This window comes from Pistacia vera, unplaced genomic scaffold (assembly GCF_008641045.1).
Source record: "Pistacia vera cultivar Batoury unplaced genomic scaffold, PisVer_v2 Contig211, whole genome shotgun sequence".
Classification (NCBI taxonomy): domain Eukaryota; kingdom Viridiplantae; phylum Streptophyta; class Magnoliopsida; order Sapindales; family Anacardiaceae; genus Pistacia; species Pistacia vera.
Window position 1 is genome coordinate 240001 of NW_022196015.1, and position 23098 is coordinate 263098.

The following is a 23098-nucleotide window of genomic DNA, read 5'->3' on the forward strand; positions in this document are numbered from 1 at the left end:
CTACAGTATAAAAATTGCTTATATGTTATAACATCTTTCTGGATATGACGGTGCACGCGCGCTATACAATGATTAAAAGTGGGCATATCATTAATTGTAAAGATAAAGGAAAAAAAACCCATATCCGAAAGCTGGCATTGAATCAATTCCTTCGTATGAAAGTTTAGAATTATGGCAGCAATCTATGGTTTAAATTTCATTTTTCCTAGTATCTCATTGAGTTCTTTACAGCTCAATCAACCTCAATCATCAATCAAAACCAGTAAAACATGATGAACAGAAACCAAATTAACTCAATAACTTACAATAACAATGGTAGATGGTTTTGGCGAAGAAGAAGAGCGGCATACGAAGAAGAAGAGCAGCAGATGAGGAATGAAGACGAGGAAGAAGAGCAGCAGATCTTGTCCTTTTGTTTTCTAAAACTTTTTTGGGACCAAAATGTTTAGACCTAATTTTTTTTTTAAATCGTCGTATGGCAATGGACGACCGTCTATAATATATGAATGGACATCTATTATTTTTGTGTGTTAATTTTTTTAATTTAAATAATAGACGGACGTCCATCTAATAGGAATGTTCGTCCATTAAGTAGAGATGCTTGTCCATAATATATGAACGAACGTTTATGATTTTTGTTTTCAAATTTTTTTTTAATTTAAATTATGAACGAGCATCAATTCTAAGTGGACGTCTGTCTATAGCAAATGGACCCATGCCTATATAATATAAACGAGAGTCTATTATTATTTTCTCATAGACGAGAGTCTATTTAAAATGAACGATCGTCTAATAATCACGGACATCCGTCTATATTTAATAGACGACCATTCATTTGTGAAATATTTGTTAATATGCTACGTTGCTGCATCTACTCAATTAATACGTCATTCAGTGCAAGTCTTCAGTGTCCGTAGCATTATTGTTATAGATACATGAATCCTCCAATAGTTCAATGTTAGGTTACTACTTATTTTCTTTCACATTTAAATAATTATGATTATCTTTTATCGTGTAAATTTGTAATCATTAAAAAGTTGTGATCATCATATAAGTATGGTAGTAGAAAATTCGATCATAAAAATTTATCAAAATAAATTAAATAGAAAAAAGTAACAAAAATGGTAAAGGGTGTTGAAGCCTTAGTTGAGGTCAAGTGGGAACCCTAAGTATGTCCCACATAATGACGTGGAAAATCTTCAACTGAAAAAGGGCCCCCAAGCAGANATCATAAAAATTTATCAAAATAAATTAAATAGAAAAAAGTGACAAAAATGGTAAAGAAAAATGCTACCTTACAAAGACCTATACAAAGAGAGCTACAAAGTGACGTGAGAGAGAAGAAAAAAACAAAGAAAGAACGGAGAGAGAGAGAGAGAGAGAGAGAGAGAGAGAGAAATCATGAAGATAAAGGGTAACAATTATTTTTGTATGTCCCATTTGTATTTGTATTTGTCTTTGTAAGTCTAACACTTCTCAATGGTAAAGGGTGTTGAAGCCTAGTTAAGGTCAAGTGGGAGCCCTAAGTATGTCCCACATGATGACGTGGATAATCTTCAACTGAAAAAGGACCCCCAAGCAAATTCATTAATTCAACACTAGAGCTGGGCATTTGGGACCGGGCCTAAAAGCCCAGCTCCAAAACTCGGTCCTAGGACTGGTCCTTGAGAGGACCGAACCTAGGAGGTCTGGTCCCAAAATGGGACTAGGCCTAAGGAGGAGGGCTCGGGCCCTCCACTGGGCCCTCCTCCAAGGCCCGAGCCTGGCCCAAATTTTTTTGTATTTTTTCAATATAGTCCCCTATCAAATTACATGAAACCCCCTGTTAATTTAAATAAATATAAATTACGAGGGCTAAAATGAAATTTTATAAAATTTATAAAAAAAAAAAAAAAATCTTCCAAGTCCAAAAAATTTATAAATTTTACCCCTAAAAAATACTAAAAACCCCCTATAAAATTTTGTTTTGCCCCCAAAATATAAAAAAAAAAAAATTGAGGGGGGAAAAAAATTATTCAAGCCCCATGGGACCAGTCCCTACCAGGCCTAAGGCCTGGTCCGGGTCCTAATTTTTCTCATGGGCCTGGGATCGGTCCCAGGTCCATGAGTGACTGGTCCCATTTGGGATCAGTCCCAAACGGGCCCAGGCCTGGGTTTGCTTGGGACCGGTCCCTACCCACCTCTATTCAACACCTTCGTTTTCATCTTACGTTATTATTATTTAGGTGGAAAGACATACACCCACCTATAGTTTGCTATAAAGACAATTTGATACCCCAAAAGTTTAGAAATAATAAACAGCCAGTCTCCGTTAGAATCTATTAGTGAATTTCGTTTGAAGAAGGACAATGTGGTAATTTTGGGCCACTTACCTCTCTTCTCTTCTTTCTTTTTATTTTCTTCACATTTTTCTCTTCACTGATGTGCTGCCTCCAAAGAAAGCAGCAAAATTTTCCCTCCTCATTTCTCTGTTCTTTTTTCTCTCTTCTTCTCTCCCTCTTCAATTTTTTCTTCTCTTTTGCAGATCTGGCCAGCCGTTTCTCCTTTTTCTTCTTTTGCGGATCTGGCCAGTCGTTCAGCCATTTCTTTTCACCGTTGAATATGAAAAACTACAACTGAGTTGCCTAGGTATTTACTCTTAATTTTTTAATTAACCTCTCTTTCATGTCAGATGGTCAGAATACATCTCAAGGTCAAAACTCTTTCTAGATAATTCAAAAGGTCGCAAAAGCTTTGTATGCATAGCAATCATTCTTAGCATCCTTATTCACAACAAATCCAAAAAGCTCTTCGCTCCCAAACATAAGCAAGAAATCGTTAAGCAAATCGTGTATTGAAGAGAGATATAAAAAGATGTAGTCTATAGTTTTGAATACATGATTGAAATAATGGTGTAGACATGTATAGGCATTTAAGTGTAGTAAGAAATAGAAAGAGACAAGTGAACAAAGTTTTGAAGATGGTGGAGAGAGGGTTCTGATCTTGTAGTAAAACTAACTTATAATGAGTTATCAGATGGTGGTGATGGAGATGAATCTGATAGTGGAGGAGAACTTGTTGGTGGATTGGCCACTGGTGGTGGTGAAGGAGGGGAATTCGTTGGTGGAGTAAATACGGGTGGTGGTGGAGGTGAACTCCTTGGTGTATTTGGAGGAGGCACCATAGTGAGAAAAATTTGAAGAAAAGAAAAAGAAAGATAGAAATTAGAGGAAAGTGGCCTTCTTTTTCAGTTGAATGCAAAATTACCACATTATCCTTCTTCAAACTCAAATTTTGATGGAAAGTGGCTGTTTGTCATTTCCAAACTTTTTGGGTATCTAATTGTCTCTACGGAAAACTATGGGTGGGTACATGTCGTTCAACCCTATTATTTAATTTCAAAATAAATAAATAAAAAACAACAACAGCAGCCTCATATATATTACACCTTCGTTACTCTCAATAACAGCCTCACTTGCCAAATCCTCCATTTATCTCTATCTCTCCCTCTCACCTTTTGAGAGAGTTGAACTTACACTTACAGAGCTGAAATGGAGATGGCAATTAGTTTCCACAACTCTTCCTTCTCTATTCTTAACCCTCGAAGGACTTATTCCTCTACTTTGTTAACTAAACATCGTCTTCGTTTCAACTTATCTTCGTCTCCAATCACTTCTCTCAAACTTCGTTCTACTACTACAACTACTCGCTGTCGCAGACCAATCAGATGCTCCGTTTCTGAAGCTACCGAAACCGCCCCCGGTAATTCACGTTCTTCGTTTATCTGTTTTATTTGCTTAATTATGTTTAATGTCTGTCTTTCTGCTGCTAATTTTTTAATTTTCATTGTTATGCTAAATTATGTACGTTCACCGAGTGTTTGTAGCTTGTTAAATCATTTTTTGAATATTTGGTTTTGTAATTTCTGTTTTATCCGAGGTACAATATCATGTGAAATTCGTATAGTAGTCGATTTGGGAGCAGTTTTGATTCTTTTGACACCAGTAAAAATATTTTCAAATAGTTGAAAGTATTTCTGTTTCAATTTTGAAGTGTTTGGTTGAAGCGCTTTTCGACACTTACAGTACTTTTGGACTTCGTGAGTGCTTTTTTTTAGTGCTTTTAGAGAAAGCGCTTCTACTCAAATCACTTCAATATTCACCCAAGAGTGTAATTATTAATTATTTAATCCATTATATTATTTTTTTCTTTTTTCAGAATCTTCATGTAATGAACACGCTAGAATGTATCAAGTGTTTTGTATGAATTTTCTCTTATTCCCTGAAAATAACTGAATGTATAAAATTATTGATGAAGGATTTCATGTAGGTTTTACCTTTTTGATTGTCATAAATAATTCTGTGTGGTTGTTGCTACTCTGCTGTAGAGAAGAAGAGCCAGTTAATGAGGAGAAGTGATATACGGAACATAGCAATTATAGCTCATGTCGATCATGGAAAGACAACTTTGGTTGATGCAATGTTGAAACAATCTAAGGTAATGCCTTACAAACTCATGTTCAAATGGCTTTTCTGTGAGCAAATAAAATGTATTCATTAATTTTTGCAATATTAGTACGAATTAAGTAAACATATCAAAAATGATTTACCTAACAAACTCTAGTTATAGCTTGCACATTGTGTTTTCTTTGTGCTTAATGTTTTGCTTTTGCCCCTTAATGAAATAATGCATGTTTACTTAAACATGGGAGCTCTTTCAAGAGTGAATGCAATTTAATATCAAAAAGGTCATTTCTTTTCTCCTCTGAAACAAAAAAAGCAGCATTTAGTTTCACATTTGAAACAGTGATTTAGTTATACTATGTGCTTACCCATTCAATCCAGATTCTGACTTCTTGGTTGCCAACATGTAGTTAGCATCTTCAGATGCAGACCTTTTTGACAAATAAATGAAAATGGGGTGACAAAATATTTATTCTGCAGGGAGATACAGGAGAGCAGAGTCGGAGTTTTTTTTTTCTTTTATAAACTATTAAAGATAAAAAAATTCAGACATCCAAATTAATTATATTTTAATCAAAAACATAATAGGATGATAGCTTATAAATCTCGGCCACTTCAGATTGGCTGAGATTTCTGGGAAGTTCACTAATAAGTCTTTATTTATCTTAAAATTCCCCCATATGGCAAGTGATGTTGATAAAACAGTGAATATTTCTAATACTTGTTCCCTTTTGCAGGTATTTCGTGATAACCAATTTGTACAGGAAAGGATTATGGACTCCAATGATCTTGAGCGTGAAAGGGGCATTACAATTCTAAGCAAAAATACATCTATTACTTACAAGGATACAAAAATCAATATTATAGATACTCCGGGCCACTCAGACTTTGGAGGTGAAGTGGAACGCATTCTTAATATGGTGGAAGGAGTTCTTCTAGTGGTAATATTTTGTACCTTTCTTCATTTGGATGCTAATGTGTGAGCTAAGCGAGCAAAATAAAGCAAAAAAAGTTCTCCTATAATGCATTAGTAACTTTTTGCATCTCAGACTTTTAAAGACACTGGTGTTTGAAGTACCTAAATATATCTAAACTTTGTTTATTGGCTATAAGCTTGCAAATATCATCATGAATGCAAACACAATCAATGCAAGAAAAGCTATATTACAAATAGTGCTGAGCCATACAGTCTCGACCCGCTGTTGAATACGGGCCTCAACTGTTAAAAACTGTACTTTAAGAGAAAAAAATCAGTTTGTCAGTGCTAAATTAATGTATTTTAAGATTATCTTCTTGTGCTGCTCTTTGATTTGATATGTTTATGTTTTCCTTTTCTTCTTTAACCCTAAAACACTTCTGTTACCTTCCACAATAATGTTTTGTTTCCTTATCTTATCTACATCTGGTCTTGAAGGAATTGTAAATGAATATGCTTATGCAACTTAATGTCACATAAACTTCTTTCTTCTCAACCCTTCCCATTTTTTTAACTATTTCTTTCTGTTGGAGTCTAGAAATTGTGAAGTCTTCAAGATGGCCTTGTAATTTGTGGATTTATTTTTTTAACTCTTTTATAAAATTTGCATTCAGGCTTCTCTCTTTTAGGCATCTATTTGGCCCTTTGTGAAATATGGTCTTCCCTTAACATAAATTGGAGTAGTCGATACCCAAGTCAATTTAACATCATAATCTAGTTATCATATATAACTTGTTTGATCATTTATCTGGATTTCCTTTTAATGCTTATCTTCTTTTGGAAGATTTCACTTATTAGTCAACTGGTCTTTTGATCAAATAATGTTAAGTCTTTCAATGTCGTGGAGTTATCCTACTGGTAAATTGGTACAGCTTAGTCTTATTTCATGGAGTTATCTTAATGGTGAACTGACATGGCTCTTTTTTCTTTGTAGGTGGATTCTGTTGAGGGTCCAATGCCGCAGACAAGATTTGTTCTAAAGAAGGCTCTGGAGTTTGGTCTTGCTGTTGTAGTTGTTGTCAACAAGATTGATAGACCTTCTGCTCGTCCAGATTATGTCATCAATTCCACTTTTGAACTATTTATTGAACTAAATGCAACAGATGAACAGGTATTATTTTGTTAACCTAAATAGAACTATAGTTAGTGCTTGAATAGGTAAATTCAGGACATCAAGATGATCTGTCAATACTGTGGAAACTATTGGGTCAAATTTATTGTCCCATGTGTCTGAAGTTTTCTAGCTGCTCACTCATCAAGGAATAGCTTCAAAAGTCTAATCTCATTGCAAATTTATTGTCACATGCAGTGTGATTTTCAAGCAATATATGCAAGTGGTATCCAAGGGAAGGCAGGACTTTCTCCTGACAATTTGGCCGATGATCTTGGGCCACTTTTTGAGTCTATAATCAGATGCATACCTGGCCCACGAATTGAGAAAGATGGGGCACTACAGATGCTGGTTAGTGGTTGTTTTAACATTTTCTAACTGTCTTTTATATTTTCTGCCTTATTAATCATGTTCTCTTCTGATTAATGTGGTGTCTCAAAATCTAGAAGAGTTAGAAGCTTGCTAACTGTCGAAATATGTCTGAACATCAATAGAGTTATTTGAGTTTTATGTGAAATTAACTTTATGCGAACCAGGATTGTCTAAACAGATGTGAGCTTTCGAAAAGAATTGATCAATTTGAATTGTGTGAATGAAATTTGAAAGGGCTAATTAGAAGAAAGAAATAGTGTACTAAGTGAATCCAGTCTTCTTTCTGGTTTCATAAGAGTAATATGGTCTCTGATTTAACCAATTAAAGTCAGAAAAATAAGAAAATGTAACAAAGAGATGGTTATTGAATATAGTTCATTCTTTTTTTGGCATAAAAAATACTTTGTGGGGGAAAAGGAAAAATAAATAACTTGTGTTATGCAGTAATAATAGACCCAGAGAAATAGATTTAATATCAAGAGAAAAGAAATGAATCTCATACATAATTCCTATCCAGAAGATTTGACACTTCGAGTTCTGTAGAAGGATGTGAAATAGCCCTGCAAGGAAAATAGAAACTTTGAGATGATTAAGTTCTTCTGAACTGCATTTTGAATTATGGCTCACAGGTGTCCTTTGGTGTAATTTTAATTTAAAAAGTCCCTTCAGGTTTAGTCTTGACTCTGATTGGATTATTTTGTAATTTTCTTATTTTTAACAATAATTGGATTACTTTACTTTTGACATGTTTTAGGCTACAAACATTGAATATGATGAACACAAAGGACGAATAGCTATTGGGCGCTTACATGCAGGAGTTCTGCAGAAAGGAATGGAAGTGAGGGTGAGTATGTTTTGAATCTGGAGGCTGTCTAGATGAACAGAAATTCATTGTGCCAGATAATTATGATTCATCTATTTGATCATTTCTACTAATGTTTTGTAGTAGTAACAGGAACTAATATACCCTTTTTGGTGAATTAATCTTTTTGTCTTATAAAGAAATCCATTTTGTAGAAATCAGATTGGGAATCTCTTATTCGTTTTTTATACAGGATAAAACAAGGCCATCGGTCTCTCTCTCACTCTTACTATATGTTTTGCCTTTTATATTTCTTATCATTTGATTTTTTTTTTTTTTTTTCCTCCTTAGGTGTGCACGTCAGAAGAATCATGTAGATTTGCAAGAGTTAGTGAGCTTTTTGTGTACGAAAAATTCATTAGGGCTCCTGCCGAAACTGTGGAAGCTGGTGATATATGTGCTGTTTGTGGAATTGCTGATATTCAGGTAAGAGTTCATTGATTTTGGATGGTCTTGAGGTTATTCTCTTATTGTTACTGTTTTTTTATTCATATAAATGCAAGGTATTAAAAGTTTCATTGTAGAATTTTCATTTTCTTTTTTGTATTTAGATAAACATCTTATGACTTAATACTTTTTTCTCTTTGATCAGATTGGGGAGACAATTGCTGATAAAATATCTGGAAAACCACTACCTACAATTAAAGTGGAAGAACCAACTGTAAAAATGGCTTTCTCTATAAATACTTCACCATTTGTTGGCCGTGAGGTATGTCTATTAAAGAATATTCTACAACTGTGTCATTGCTTTCCCTACTAGCACTTCACTTTTTTAGCTTTAAGGTATATTTCTAGGCAAGCCAAGAGATGAACGTTTGCATGACTTAGAAAAGTACAAGGTCATTTTGGGATTATCACATTTAATTCTATCATTCACAAATATTTTAAAATATTTTTTGATCTTGTGAGTATCGCATTTGTGAGATTTTTCTCTATCCTTTGATAAAAATTAAGAGGAGAATATATATATTTTGTCTCAAGTGCGCAAATAGTTAGAGGAATCTGTATATTAGGGATGGTTATGTATCATTTGTGGACACCATGTCCACTTTTGTTTCTTTTTTACTCATATTAATATCATTTCCAACTTTCTTATAAAAATTTTAAAAATATATATAAAGATGCTCTTTGTAAACATTTTGCTACACATGTTTTAATTTGCTTCTGTGCTTATACCTGCTTGGCAATGTTTAGTTGTGTGCTCTTGCACTCAAAACAGATCTTCTTTTCTTGGTTTTGCCATTACCGTCACAAGTAATTCTGCTTCTTCTCAGGGAAAGTATGTCACTAGTAGGAACTTACGAGATCGACTTTACCGTGAGCTTGAGCGTAATTTGGCTATGAAAGTTGAAGATGGTGAAACTGCTGATACATTTATTGTTAGTGGGCGTGGTACTTTGCATATAACTATACTCATAGAAAATATGTAAGTGCAAGGTGTTTTGGTGCTCTTTCATCTTTTCAGCATACAAATTCTAAAATGATTATGCGTTTTAGGCGAAGAGAAGGATATGAATTTATGGTGGGACCTCCAAAAGTCATTAACAAGAAGGTGGATGACAAATTGATGGAACCATACGAGGTGATTTTCTTAACTGAATCTTCATATTTGACGTAGGTATGATTGTGCCATGGTAATCTTTTGATTAGAGTGCTTTTTTTCTATGTGCATGTGATTGTTTAGAGAATTGTTGAGTTGACGACTTTGCAGTTAAAAGATCATTGATTAAACAAAATGAATGGTTTAGAATTTATATATGATTGATCTTAAATACTATTGTTCTGTCCTACTTAATCAGCTTAAAACTTTTGAGTCAAGTGACTCAAGTGGTTTCCTAATGTGGTATCGGAGAGAACTCGACTAGATGGTCTTGTGCTTGAATTTCTCTATTCTACTAATTAGATTTTAATACTTTGTGTTCGTGATTATGATTTTATTTGTGGTTGTGGTTATAGTTGTGTTCAATCCACATGCACTTAGGGTTTAAGCATTATTCTTGGTGCTTTGGTCATCATAACTGGAACAAATAACAAATGCCCTAAACCCAAATACAAATAACATTATACGTGCAGGATTTGAAGTCAGAACCAGTTTGATACAATGCTCTCTAGCACTGTTACATATCAATTTAAGCTTTTAGGTAGGTTTGAGAGTCTTAATTTAACAAAATATAGACTTGATATTTTTTTTGCTATTGTGCACATTCAACGGCGGAGAACAAATCAACTATAATTTTTAAATAACAATAATAATGTCAATAGTGAGCACATGGGTGAAGACTATTAGTGGCGGAGCCAGGTATTTAAGTGAGAGGGGGCAACATAAAATTTCAATATATAAAAAACATTACATGTAATATAATTAGTTCTTTATAATACTATAAAAAATAACATATTTAAAATTTTAATACTAAAACTACAATTTTTTTTTTTTAGAATTTTTTGACATCAATAATTAGTTCCAAGTGTAGAGTAAAAAATAAAATAACATGATTATGGATAGGTATTAAAACTCTTTCATGGGATTTTATTTGAATTATAATAATAGTTTAATAAAATAAAATAGAAAAATAAAAGATAAATTAGTGTATGATATAAAAACAAATAATTGAGAGGTAAGATATATAATATTTTCAAACTTGAAACAAAGATAAATATTGAGGGAATTACACTTTCAAAGGGGGCACAATGTAATTAATTAAAAGGTTTCGTAATGAATTTTCAAATTTTAGGGGGGCCTGGGCCCCTCTTCTCATGTATGTTGGTCCGCCACTGAAGACAATGAAAGCAACACATAGCATGTGGTGGTGATATTCGTAAAAACTTAAAAAAAAATAATAATAAAAATCAGATAAGGCAGTATGTTCTACATTATAATTAGTTTAAATAATGTTAAGCCATGATATGGCATAATTATGGTAAGAATTTGCCTAATGCTTTTTAGTAGAAAATACCTTCTTATTGATCAAAAGACAATGTTATCAACTCATGTTAAATTACTTCTAACAAGATGCTCATCTGTAGATTGCCACTGTGGAGGTACCGGAGGAACATATGGGATCAGTGGTTGAACTTCTTGGCAAAAGACGTGGGCAAATGTTTGATATGCTGGGAGTTGGGTACATAGTTCTTTTTTGCACTCCTCCTATTTTATTATAGATTTATATGTATATATATGGGTTAAGCTATTTTAAAACAAAATTTTGACACAAATGTGAGTTAATAACTTTTAAGCCATTTGATTGTTTGAATCCATGAAAGAGGATTTGTGTGAAAAATTTGTGTTAAAAAATTGTATCACAATAGCTAAACGAGTCCCCACCATACACAGACATATATAACAAATACTAAAGGACAAAATTTCACAGTTTTCAATAGTAAAGATTCTGACTAATTTCTTTTTGTTTAGTGTTAGTTGGCGTAAACTACTGCCAGTAAACGAGGTCCGCATCTTAAGAATATGTGAACGAGATTGACTATATGCATAATTTACAAGATATGTGATTGACCTGCACTCACATATACACATTTATACTTGTGTGCATGAGTTTTTATATACTTACATATGTGTATAGACACATTCATGCATGCATACTCTTTAACCATGTGTTACTAATGGAAAAACCAACGCGTTATAAGACTTCCTGTAGACAGATACCTTTTGTGACCCTTTTCTTTACGAAATTAAGGCCAAATTCTTTGACAAACTATTTTTCTTGGTAACAGACATTTTCATTTGGATTTTAGCTGACATTTACACTGTTTCCTCCTTTGCCTTTCCTTTTGCCAATAATCTGTGATGGATAAAGGAAAAGGCATTTCATATCCACTTGTCAACTAAAGTAGACAGTATGTTTAATGAATACATGACTAATAGTATTTGCAAGTTGCTACTGCATTATTCAAATTATGATTACTGGTGAAATTCTTTCGTCTTAGTATATTTATGGTCATACACCGTATTCTTTCTGCTTCCCTAGGACAGTGGCACAGGCACATAGTTTTCTGCATTTATTGCCTTGCTTTGTTCATATCTGTACAGTATGAGTAACTATTCTTCCTTTTTTTGGCAACTTGTTTAATGTGACAATGATCTAATAATGAGACTTCAATTGTACACTAGGTCGGAAGGAACAACTTTCCTTAAGTATAAGATTCCAACCCGTGGTCTTCTTGGACTGCGAAATGCAATATTGACAGCTTCCCGCGGCACAGCAATTCTTAATACGCTATTTGATAGCTATGGACCTTGGGCTGGTGAAATTAATACAAGAGATCTCGGTTCATTGGTAATTTCTAATTTCTCTGTGATGTTTTAACCTCAAATCTGAATGTATAGGTCAATAGTGGGGCCATGCGCTGCCGTCTAACGCTATAGAAAAGTTGCTATCTGTTAGGAATCCCACATTAAGAGGGAAAGAGTTGAGCATGTGGTTTATATAGGCTTGAGCACCCTCCCTTGGCAAGTCAGTTTTCTAAGAAGAGTTCTACCCAAACCCACAAAAGGACCACTGTCCAGTCCAATTCTTATCAAAAGCTCACTGCCTAGTCCATTTCTTAGTAATAAGGCTTGTGTTTTATAATTTAAATTTTAAAGTTTAAATGTTGCATGATTGATAAATCTAAGTGATAAATAGACATTTTGATTACTTGTGTGTAGTTAATTTTTTTTGCATGAGGTCTTTCGGTGAATGTTGCATGATTGATTATCCCAAACTGATGTGGTCCAAAGCAAATAATTTCATACTTTGTGGGAGTTAGTCATTGTATTGCTTTGGGTCTAACCAGCATTGTTTTACTTTTGGAATTACCAAAAAGATCTCATACTAATGAGAATGAGTCATAGTGATCCTCTTTGATCAGGTAATATGGGATTCTAAACCACCCTTATCTCATCCATTTTGGCCTCTATATTATGCCTTAGGAGTGTAAAGTCTTGAGTGTTAGGCAAAACTATACAATCTATTTCCAAAATAGACAATATCATACCATGTGGGATCCTAAATCTACCATGATCTTATCTATCTTGGAAATTCTAATGTTATATCTTAAGAGTATTGGGTCTGGAGTGCTACAAAATCAAAATCATATGAACTAGGCCCAAAATAGACAATTCTATACTGTGTGGAACCGAGTTGTTAGAAAAAGAAGTCATGTCTCATAATTTTTTTGTGGTTACATTTCTGGCAATGGACATCCCATGTCTTTTGAGAAGGTAATGAGCTTCTGCCTCTGTCAATGATCCCAAATTGTATCACTGGACTGATTTTCAGGTTGCCTTTGAGGATGGAACAAGTACTTCTTATGCTCTCTGTAGCTCACAGGACAGAGGGCAGATGTTTATTGGTCCTGGAGTAGAAGTTTACAAAGGTCAAATAGTAGGCATCCATCAGCGGTCTGGTGACTTATCCCTAAATGTATGTAAGAAAAAAGCAGCCACAAATGTACGCTCCAACAAAGAACAGACAGGTAAAAAAGCATCTTTAATGTCTACCCTTCTATCATGCAAGAGCAAGATTTGAGCAAATTTAATTTTCATGAAACTTCACTTTTTATATGATTTTGTTTTCTAAGAAGAAAATGGTAAAACCTTTAATCAGAATACTAAAAATGAGAGTAGGCCAGATAGTATTTTAGCAGTTTTGCTGTTTAAATCATTTATCGCTTGCACTAATTCGAATTCTAAAGCATGTCAAAGGAAGCTGCTACGTCATTATGTTCTGCAAATTAAAGGATTAAAGTTTGAATTGGCAACAAGGATTTGCATTGAATAGCCAAAAAGAAACCTTAGAATTGAATTGTTCTGATCTCTTGTGATTTACTCATTACAAGTCATTAAGTTTCGTAATATTTTTCTTTTCAACTATTACCGGAGATCATGTACACCGTCGTTATAAAATTATATTCATGAAGTCGTTATAAAATTATATTCATGAAGTATATTCGTCATACATATGTTGAAAACTAGTCAGACTGATCCTCCATTTCTTCACTGTAGTATGCATATAAAAAACAAGAAAGAACTACTAAATAATTAGGTCAGTAGTTTTCCCCGTTCATCTTTATATGCAACCATAAAAAAGACTTGGTGAAGAAATCTACCTGGAGCAGCTCTAATTAGATATATGTTGTATGTGTACACGTATAATATTTTTTTTCTTTTTCCTATTTGAACAGTGGTTAGGTCACTGTTTAAGAAAATTGAAACCCTGTTTCCAATGAAAATTTGAATGGTTTAAGAAGGTTGATGTGGTGTGCCTTCAAGAGTGATTATCAGATTTCCTGATGAAGGCTTTCCAGAGGATGATAATTTTTGTAGTCCTCAGACCTGAGTCAGATGATCTTCGAGCTTTCTTCATGATTTATTATTGTTTCATCTTCTCTTGTTTTTGCTTTCTCCATATGCTTCTTATTAGTTTGTTATTTTAACAAGTCTTGCTTTAGAGATCTTAGGCTGGTTTATTGCAGATACTAACTCAGAATTTTCTGTACACAGTGGTTCTCGATACACCATTGGATTATAGTTTGGATGATTGCATTGAGTACATTCAAGAAGATGAACTTGTGGAGGTCACTCCCTTGAGTATCAGAATGTGCAAAAATCCAAAATTTGCAAAAAAAGGGAGGTAAACTATTGTAGATCTTATGCTGCAGGGATCTCACAACCGAGCTCTCATTGCAAAAGTAATCCCCATATAGTAAACACCATATACTTCTGCAATTAGGTTCATCTAACAATGCTCATTTGAAGCTCCCGCCTCAACGCAGTTTTATATATGTCAATTCTTTAGAAGAACTTGAGATACATCAAGTTTTGCTTTTTCTTATACTGGTTGTATATAGAAATATGAGAAGATGAAAGTTCAAATTCCATTGAAAGATGCACAGTGGCCAATTGCACTGAGAGGGAAATGGGCTGCTGAAGATTTTTGAAGTCAACTGTAATGCGGGCTTTCAGACAATAACTTGTTTGAATGACCGAAATTGATTGAATTATAGATTATTGAATCAATTTTAGCATAATGAATCCAAAGAAAATGGCTTTCTTTCCTAATGTGGTTTCAGTCCAATTTCTTTTATTTTGTTTTAGGGCGAAGCGGATGACAAGTTCCCACCCGAATAACCGTGTATATATGATTATATATATCTCTTTGACATACTTTGATAAAAGAAAAAATCCCAGATTTCACAAAGTAAGATGTGGTATGTAGGCCAATAAGAGCCTGAAATGTTGTATGTATTTGAGCAAAATAATCAAGTATTAAGTGGTATAGGTGTATAACCTTATCTCCTTACGTAATTGTGATAGAATGATATTATAAGATAAATAAGATGAAACTTTAATAAGATAGTAAGACAGTAGACTACCACACCTATTTAATTAAAGTCATTATCCAATTTTTCAAAAACCAAGTCTACAAGAAAAGGCGAAGAAACCGACCACTCCTCAGTGCGATTTACATGTAATTAGGTCAATTCAATTTGGTGTCTCTTATACTCTAAACCAAGGAATTGATTCCACGAATCCATCTGTTTTCCTTTTTTCTCGGAAATTTGTGTCATTTTCAAATTGACCCCTAGCAATTAAATAAGTTAGTAATATTCACATTATTTGTTGACTTTTGATTTGATTATTTTTACATTGAAAAGGATGGGTCTCCTCATGTAACGCCACATGTTTTAAGCAAAATACAAATACAATTTCTTGACTTGGTAGCCTACTAGAAGAAATTATCAGTATTTTAAAACCCGCCCGGCCCAGTTAGTTTAACTGGTTTAACTGAGACTTGGGAGTTTCACCGGGCCGGGTTAACCATTTTCCTATTAACCCAAAACCTTAGAATTTGAGAGGATGATTGACGAACAATTAAAGGCTGGGATGTTGAGGCTTTCGAAAAAAAAGTGCCGATGAGTGCAATGATAGCAACAACGTTGCTTTCCGATGAGTAAATCGACCGGAAATTGAAAAAAGCAACAGCAATAGCCAGCTTTTTCTAGCAATTGGCCAAGCTAATGGGGGTGGGGTGAGGTGGGTTTTGGTAGGAAGGTAGAGGGGAGTATTTTCAGGGTGATGGAGAGGGTTGTCAACACCGACGTCAATAAGATCTAGCTTGGAATGTCGACACCGGCATCGATGAGATCTGGCTAAAATCGGTTCGATTTCAGCCAGATTTTGAGTAGATTTTTTAAAGAATTAGCTCAAAGGACGATTGAGGTAACATTTGAAGTGTCACTATTGTCAACCAATCGCCAACCGATTTATAATTGGGATGTGTTTTCTAAATTTCAAACCTGTAAGGACTTTAAAAATTTTCAAAAGTGTATTTGCCTAATTTTAAAAATTGTCACCTGGTTTGACCAACCGATTAAACCGGTCAACCCAAGACCTGACAACTTTGTCGAGTTTCACCCCGGATTAGTTATTAAAACATTGGAAATTATATCTCTTTCTTGTATTTTTAGTTCATAAAATGAGCTTTAATTTCATCAATGCTCGTTAACAACCAATTCAATTCCCAACAAACTCAATGTGACCCAATTCATTTAACTCTTTTTATTATTATTATTATCATTATTATTATATATTTAAATCAAAACATGAAATTGACTCTTCACATTAAGTTATAATCTCATGTTATGATTTAAATATAATAATAAAAATCATGTGAAACATTTGGTTATAGAGTTATCTTCTGTTTCTTCCATCTGTATGCAGCCTCCAATATTTTCAGATTTGTAGTCTGCGATTCCTCAGGGAACAGATAGTCGATGTACTCTTCATACCTGTTCATCAAAAATTTCGCCTTAGTTATCGACGACAACAAAGGAAAGCTTATAAACTAACATCACATCGACAACAACATACTTGTACACACCACTAGTCAACTAATTAATAAGTTTCCAGAAAAATGAGAAACTCTTAAAAATATTTCAGTCCCCATTACTAAGAATACATGTGTGCTTAATCAGATCTAGTGAAATACCAACAGTTATTCAGTGAAACTACATGTTGCAATATTCTGGATTCAAGAGAATGTTGAAAATGCATCATGCACAACAACTACAATGCTTGCATGGGATACAACCAAATTGGTAAATCCTAAAATACCACAACAATTACAGTATCTAGTTAGAATGCATAGAGCGAATGGGTTATATACCCAGCTGACAGCCCATCATCAATGACAATTTGCCTTCTCTTCTTAAGTTTCTTCGGTAGCTTAGCCTGCACTAAGCTAACATCACCAAGCTCACCAAAGCTACTCTCCATGTTCAACCACTCTTCCAACAACATAGCCCTTTCTTCCTTTAATTCAGGGGCTGACGTTCTGAAATAGTTAACTGCCTTCTCAAAGACTCCTGATGAAGATAAAGACAGATGTCAGACAACTATTCAACTAGTGAGAGATTTTGGAATAATCATATTAACAGATAAAAGTAACAAAAATGATAAGCATTCTCAGGAATAAGAATCTCTTACTCCTTGCATTCTGAATGCATAAATCTTCTGCCAACTCTGAGCCCCCAACATCCTCATTCATGGCAGAAGCCTCAAATTTTGTATAACTAATCCATACCTTCAAGTGTTTTGTACGATCCAAGAGTCTCTCATAAAGAGCTCTCATTCTGTCAAACTCACCTTCTGATATCTCAAAGTCGATATATGCCTGCAATACACATTATTATCATTTTATCGTACATGATTCTCTTAGATGTGCATGTCTAAACTTATAGTGAACAATTCATCTTCTGACATGACAGGAATAAACAAAACCATTGTAACAGTTCAGCTACTAGTCAAAGATTAGTGTTCTAATACAATTGACTATACAACTACTACAATTAACCAGTATTTAAGCTTAATTCTGATGATATACAGACCTATAAGAGCATAATTTGCAGATCACATATCTGTACGGACAATAGATCTTAACAGACTGTCAAAAATGACCATACAACACAGATGAAATAAAATTGTTAACAACATACAAATATTCTTAACTGCTGTCTAGCCAATATTGATCCAGTCCAGTACTCTAATAAAATAAAAGCACACAAACTAGGTATAAGCACATAGATGGATAGAGACGTACCTTCCACAACAACTCAGGCATATCCAAAGCCGGCTGGGCAATTGCAAGCTCAAAAATAGCCCTAGCTCGCTCTGTTTCATCCAAAGATCTCTCCAGTTCTGCGAATTTGCTCCAAGCATAACAGTTCCCTGGGGACCATTCCAAGTACTTTTCATAAAGCTTTCGGCATCGGTCCATATTACCAAGCTGCAATTCTATTTCAATGTATTTTTAAATATCTGCATTCAGCAAATAAATCAGTGAGTAAATGTCAAGTTTATGAGCTCAAATTCATCCAAACTTCGACATCAACAAAAAAATACCTTGTCCTTAGGAGCTTCTCCAATTGCACTCCCTAAAATTTTCCGGGCACCATTGAGATTTAATTGCCGTATTTCAAACTGGGCAGCCAAGAGCCAGATCTTTGCAAAGGAAAACTTCTTATGAGGAATTAGCTTCAGGCACTCACTGTAAAGGTTAGAATTAAATGTCAAAATCCTTCTTCAATCCATGAACAAGAAGAAAAATTACAATTCAAACAGTACAGGGAAATACAATTTAATTTAGACTTAAAATTTTTTGCCACTACTTCTACAAGATACATAGTTCAGAAAGAAGCATATGTTAAAACATCCAAATTATTGCACTGTCAAAGGCATGCAAGCTCAAATCTAATGGGTTGAATGCTTCACAGGGGCTAAGATGTTAATTTGGAGATAAAGAGTAAAGTTTAACTTCTTCCACACTGCTGATCAACAATTAACTTTCTAAGATCCAAACAACTAGATGAAACTTGAAAAGTCCAAGAACTAATTAGGATACATGTTCTCGCAGTTTCTAAAAAAATATTCCTGTATAAATTCTTCTAAGAACCTTTTGAGAAATTGAAGAAAAACATAAGAAGTTGAATAAACTTCCTACACAGCATAAAAGCAATGAAAGAAACTATGAACATAAGAAGTTATAAGAAGTTGAATACACTCACGTATACACATCTCTTGTCCGTTCCATATCTTCCGCATCCAGTTCCTCATACAGTGCATAATTAATCCTAAAATTACAAAATAAAATAAAATAAAAAAAAAAAAAAAAAAAAAAAAAAAAAAAATAAAAACAAAAAAAGTACACCAACTAGAAAAATTACCACAAGTATATATATCTTTGCCAATATCTCTTCTCCTCAGCTGGTGGCACATTAGCAATGGCACGCTCATAAACCTCCCTAATCCTTCCCTTATTTCCTACACTCTCTTCTAACCTAATGTAGTCAAACCATGTGTCATAATTCAATGGATTCTTTCTCACTTCATCCTCATATTAAAACCTCCTCTTTCCCACAATAGCATCCTCAATCCCTTCCTTATCTCCATACTGTTTCTCAAAGGCCACAAACTTTCTATATAAGTCTTCAGCCCTGCCCTTTGGTATATGATCCAATGCAAACTTATAAATGCATCTAGCACGCTCTGTCTCCTTACATCTCTCCTCAAACTCTGCAAATGCAACAAACAACAACTCAGCCTCTTCGTCATCTGCCAATTTCTCCACCGCATGTTCATAAACATTCCTTGAACGATCAACTTCTCCATTTTTCATCTCAAACTTGGCATAACGAATCCATGCTGTAACTTTTGGGTGGCACTGAACAAACCGTTCAAAAATCTGCCTAGCACGGTCAACTTCATTATACCGAAGCTCAAATTTTATATATGACAACCACCTTTGCTGATCAGGCATCCAATTCATCCACCTTTCAAAAATCTGCCTAGCTCCAGCAACATTCCCAAGCATTTCTTCCATGTGAATATATTTATACCATAGTTGATCCACACGTGGTAACAATGTGACTGCACGGTCCCAAACATTTCGTACCCTGTTAATGAACTTGTTCTTCATCTCTACCTCAGCATACTTCAACCAAAGAGTGTGGTTGCGGTAATCAACTTCCGACGCACGTTCCCACACACTTCGAGCACGCTCAAAATCTTTCTGAGACTCCTCCCACTGCGCATACTTAATCCACACACTAATATTCCAGCGCACTCTACGAATTAAATCCTCAAATTCCTTCCTCTTGCGAAGACGATAGTCAGCAAGCTCAGTAGAGTCAGTGATTTTCTGTTTAGGTGGCCGGATTTCAGCCTCTTGACGTTCCCGAGCTTCACGTAAAATTTGTTCAGCAGTGATTTGTATCGGAGCTGGGGTTTTGTTCTTGACTCGAGTAGGAAGCGGTAGTTTCAGCTCCGTGTCCTTGCGCGTGAGGTATCCCAGGGAAGGATCCGCATCTTTAGATGCCATGGCGGATAAATTTTTAGCTGAATGTACCTGCGCAGAACACAACGATTAAGCTTAAGCCAAGTCAGGAAAAGGGCATCGCTTTGGGCATTGGTTTTAGAAAACGCAGCCATTTGTTGATTAATTAACTTTATTGTTAGTCTTTTTAACGTCTATTTTCTTCTACTCTCCTGTCACCAGCCATTTTGCATCACTAACTAAATTAATCTATTGCTAGAACTTGTTTGAGTCAAGAAAAATGTCAGTGGCCAACAATATTCTCTTGCGCCAACAAATCAGCACCATAAAGCAAAGCTTGTTTGATGAGGTTAATTTTTCTTTTATTAATCTAAATTCCAGGATTTCAGTATAGAGATTCTAGAGACCGAACCTAAAATCAAAAGTATCTAAACCCCAGAGAGAAAGTTAAGGGTTTCTTTCAGAATCTAAACTCAAGTATGTTCAAACAAATTCTAAAAGATTCAAACAGCAAAAGAAGCCTCACTGAAAAAAAAAAATTGTTAGATGAATGTTCAAATAGAATGGAAATTACTGGCTACTTGTATATAAAATGGTTCCCTGAAAGACGAAAGCCAACTCATCAAGATTACCACAATCAATGAACAAGCCTATAATCAATTTTCATACAAATACACAGTAATTAGCTTTTTTTCTGATGTTTGATTTCTGGGTGTAAACCATTATGGCCGAATCACATCAAATTTAGTGTGCTCTCAATCTACTTAAAGGTAAACTAACGAACACACAACAATCCATACATAACAATAAAAGTTAAGTCAAATTTAGCTTGACAGAGTCTTGCCTAAGCAGCGGCGGCCGGCGGCGACGGAGAATAAGGAAGGGTCGAATCGAAGAGAGGAGAGATGATCTATTGTAGATGGAGAGAGATCTGAGATGGTACTGGTAGGAAAGTGTCGAACGTCGCAGTCGATGGTCGAGAGAGGAGAAGAGGTGTTTAGTTTGAATTAGAGGAGGTTCTTTTTTAAAAAATTTCTACGCGGGTACCCGCTGGTTTACCCGGCCCACCCGTCAAAAAAAGGGCAGGGCAGGGCCGGGTACGGGTAAAAAATTACGGGCCGAAATTTATGGAGCCGTACCCTATACTTTTTACCCGCGCATACGGGCCCGATTTAGCTAGTCTACAATTTAAACTAATCTTGATGAAATATTTTTTGATTAATTAACTTTATTGTTAGTTTTTTTAACATCTATTCTCTTCTACTCTTGTGTCACCAGCCATTTTGCATCACTAACTAAAACTTGTTTGAGTCTAGAAAAATTTCAGTGGCCAACAAATCAGCATTATGAAGCAAAGCTTGTTTGATGAGGTTATTTTTTCTTTTATTAATCTGAATTCTAGTATGTATCACGTTGTTAATCAATTAATTACATTTTTACTTTTATTTAGGGAATTCTTAATGCCCAATTTGCTGAACTTGAACTAATTTTCTTAAGAATGTGATCCGCCAATTTTATATAGAGACTCAAACATATGGCTAACTAAAGTTGAGGAGGAGCTCAATTATAGAACTTTGTTACGATAATGAAGATTATAACATTGATCAAATTTAATTAACTAATATCACAATATGTTGAAATTTTAGAGGCAGTAGTGTCAAGTGAATGAAATAAAAAATATATCAATTTTTTTTTTTTTTAAAGTAAAAAACAATATCATTTCGATCATATACTTTTAATTATAATTATATCGATCTAAAAACATACATACATATATATAATAAACAGAAATTAAAATAAAATAATTTTAATTAATTCTTAAACTTGCGGGGTTGATGCTAAAAAGGTCCATGTTCAAATCATAGAAACAACTGAATTTTGCAAAGCCAGATGAATCGTTAAGATAAATTCAAAGATTTTTCTCAAATCGTACCCTAATTTAAGATAATCAACATGCTTAATTAATTAATTAATTGATCAGTGTTCTTAATTTGTATCTAAAATATATATTAAACGCACAAAAATACAAATCGAATATACTTATTATATATTATTATTATTTAATGGTAATTAAGAATATTAACAGTGCAAAATTGGCTATCAATCAAGTAAGAGATGAGGAGGTTGAGATTCTCAAGGCTAAGCTTGATTCTTAGTTTGGGGTTTGTAAATTAAAGAAATTGTTCTTGATTACTTAAATATTGATTATCGATCACACTAATTTATAATTTGAAAAAAAAAAAAAATCTTTGATACCAGCTAATTAAGCTATATAGTGCTTCAAGTAGAAGGAATCACGAAATTTCTCTCTACTAGAAAATCTACCATTTACTATACATGAAGAATAAAATCAAACTTGTGATCGTTGTTGTTTAGTTTTAATTAATTAAGCTTATAATTATGGAGTGTTTGTTAATATTTTATCTAAATTTCAAAATAAGGTGGATTTAATATGAAATTTAGTGTTTTAATGTCACTCATTCTTACACATATTTAATGAATAACTTCCATAATTTAGGAGATCTTTTTGTTATTTCCGAAACATTTAGGACGTATCTTTTTCAGGGGTTAAAATTAGATTATATATCGGCATCTAAAAATATAAATAGATAACCAAAAATCTTGAAAATTTGGAACTGAGATAAAAAAAATTCAGAAGCTAAAAATTGTTTTACAAAAAATTCACGCATAATAACATACACCAAATTAAAGAGAAATACAAACAAGATTAACAATTTAAGGATAATACCTACCGAACCTCTTAAGCTTGCTCAATTGATATGTAGATCTAACAAAGTGCCAAAACTACCAAGGAGACCTGGCAAACGGGCGGGTCGAACGGGTATGGACCGGGCAATTACGGATAACGGATAAAACAGGTGCGGGTCGACAGGTTAAAATATACATAATTTGTACCCGTTCATGTGAGTACGGGTCGACCTGCGGGTCACCCCCTTATTTTGCTTTTTAACATTTTTTTCTTTTTCAATTTTTTATTTTAAAGCTTTT

At 34.1% G+C, this 23098-nt stretch overlaps 2 protein-coding genes across 2 annotated transcripts; one reads left to right on the plus strand and one right to left on the minus strand.

Annotated features, from left to right (window-relative positions):
• The first annotated feature begins 3443 nt into the window (after positions 1 to 3443).
• LOC116129373 (putative elongation factor TypA-like SVR3, chloroplastic) lies at positions 3444 to 14796 on the plus strand. Its single transcript, XM_031415119.1, has 14 exons — positions 3444 to 3741; positions 4367 to 4476; positions 5180 to 5383; positions 6353 to 6529; positions 6728 to 6880; positions 7656 to 7745; positions 8055 to 8189; positions 8356 to 8472; positions 9038 to 9189; positions 9261 to 9345; positions 10788 to 10882; positions 11887 to 12052; positions 13037 to 13232; positions 14260 to 14796. The coding sequence occupies exons 1-14, from the start codon at positions 3531 to 3533 to the stop codon at positions 14391 to 14393; spliced, it is 2025 nt and encodes a 674-aa protein (XP_031270979.1). The 5' UTR covers positions 3444 to 3530; the 3' UTR covers positions 14394 to 14796.
• Positions 14797 to 16441: 1645 nt separating this feature from the next.
• On the minus strand, positions 16442 to 20134 carry LOC116129377 (crooked neck-like protein 1). The gene is given in 7 exon segments (XM_031415125.1): positions 16442 to 16547; positions 16925 to 17123; positions 17245 to 17431; positions 17858 to 18075; positions 18150 to 18304; positions 18822 to 18887; positions 18981 to 20134. Coding segments are annotated over 7 exon segments (2085 nt in total).
• Between the last annotated feature and the right edge of the window lie 2964 nt (positions 20135 to 23098).

Bases quoted from the DNA above. Each gene is read 5' to 3' on its own strand.
- LOC116129373 (XM_031415119.1), top strand. From the start codon at position 3,531: ATGGAGATGGCAATTAGTTTCCACAACTCTTCCTTCTCTATTCTTAAC. The intron at 6,881-7,655 runs GTTAGTGGTTGT...GACATGTTTTAG, and splicing joins ATGGGGCACTACAGATGCTG to GCTACAAACATTGAATATGA. The intron at 8,190-8,355 runs GTAAGAGTTCAT...CTCTTTGATCAG, and splicing joins GTGGAATTGCTGATATTCAG to ATTGGGGAGACAATTGCTGA.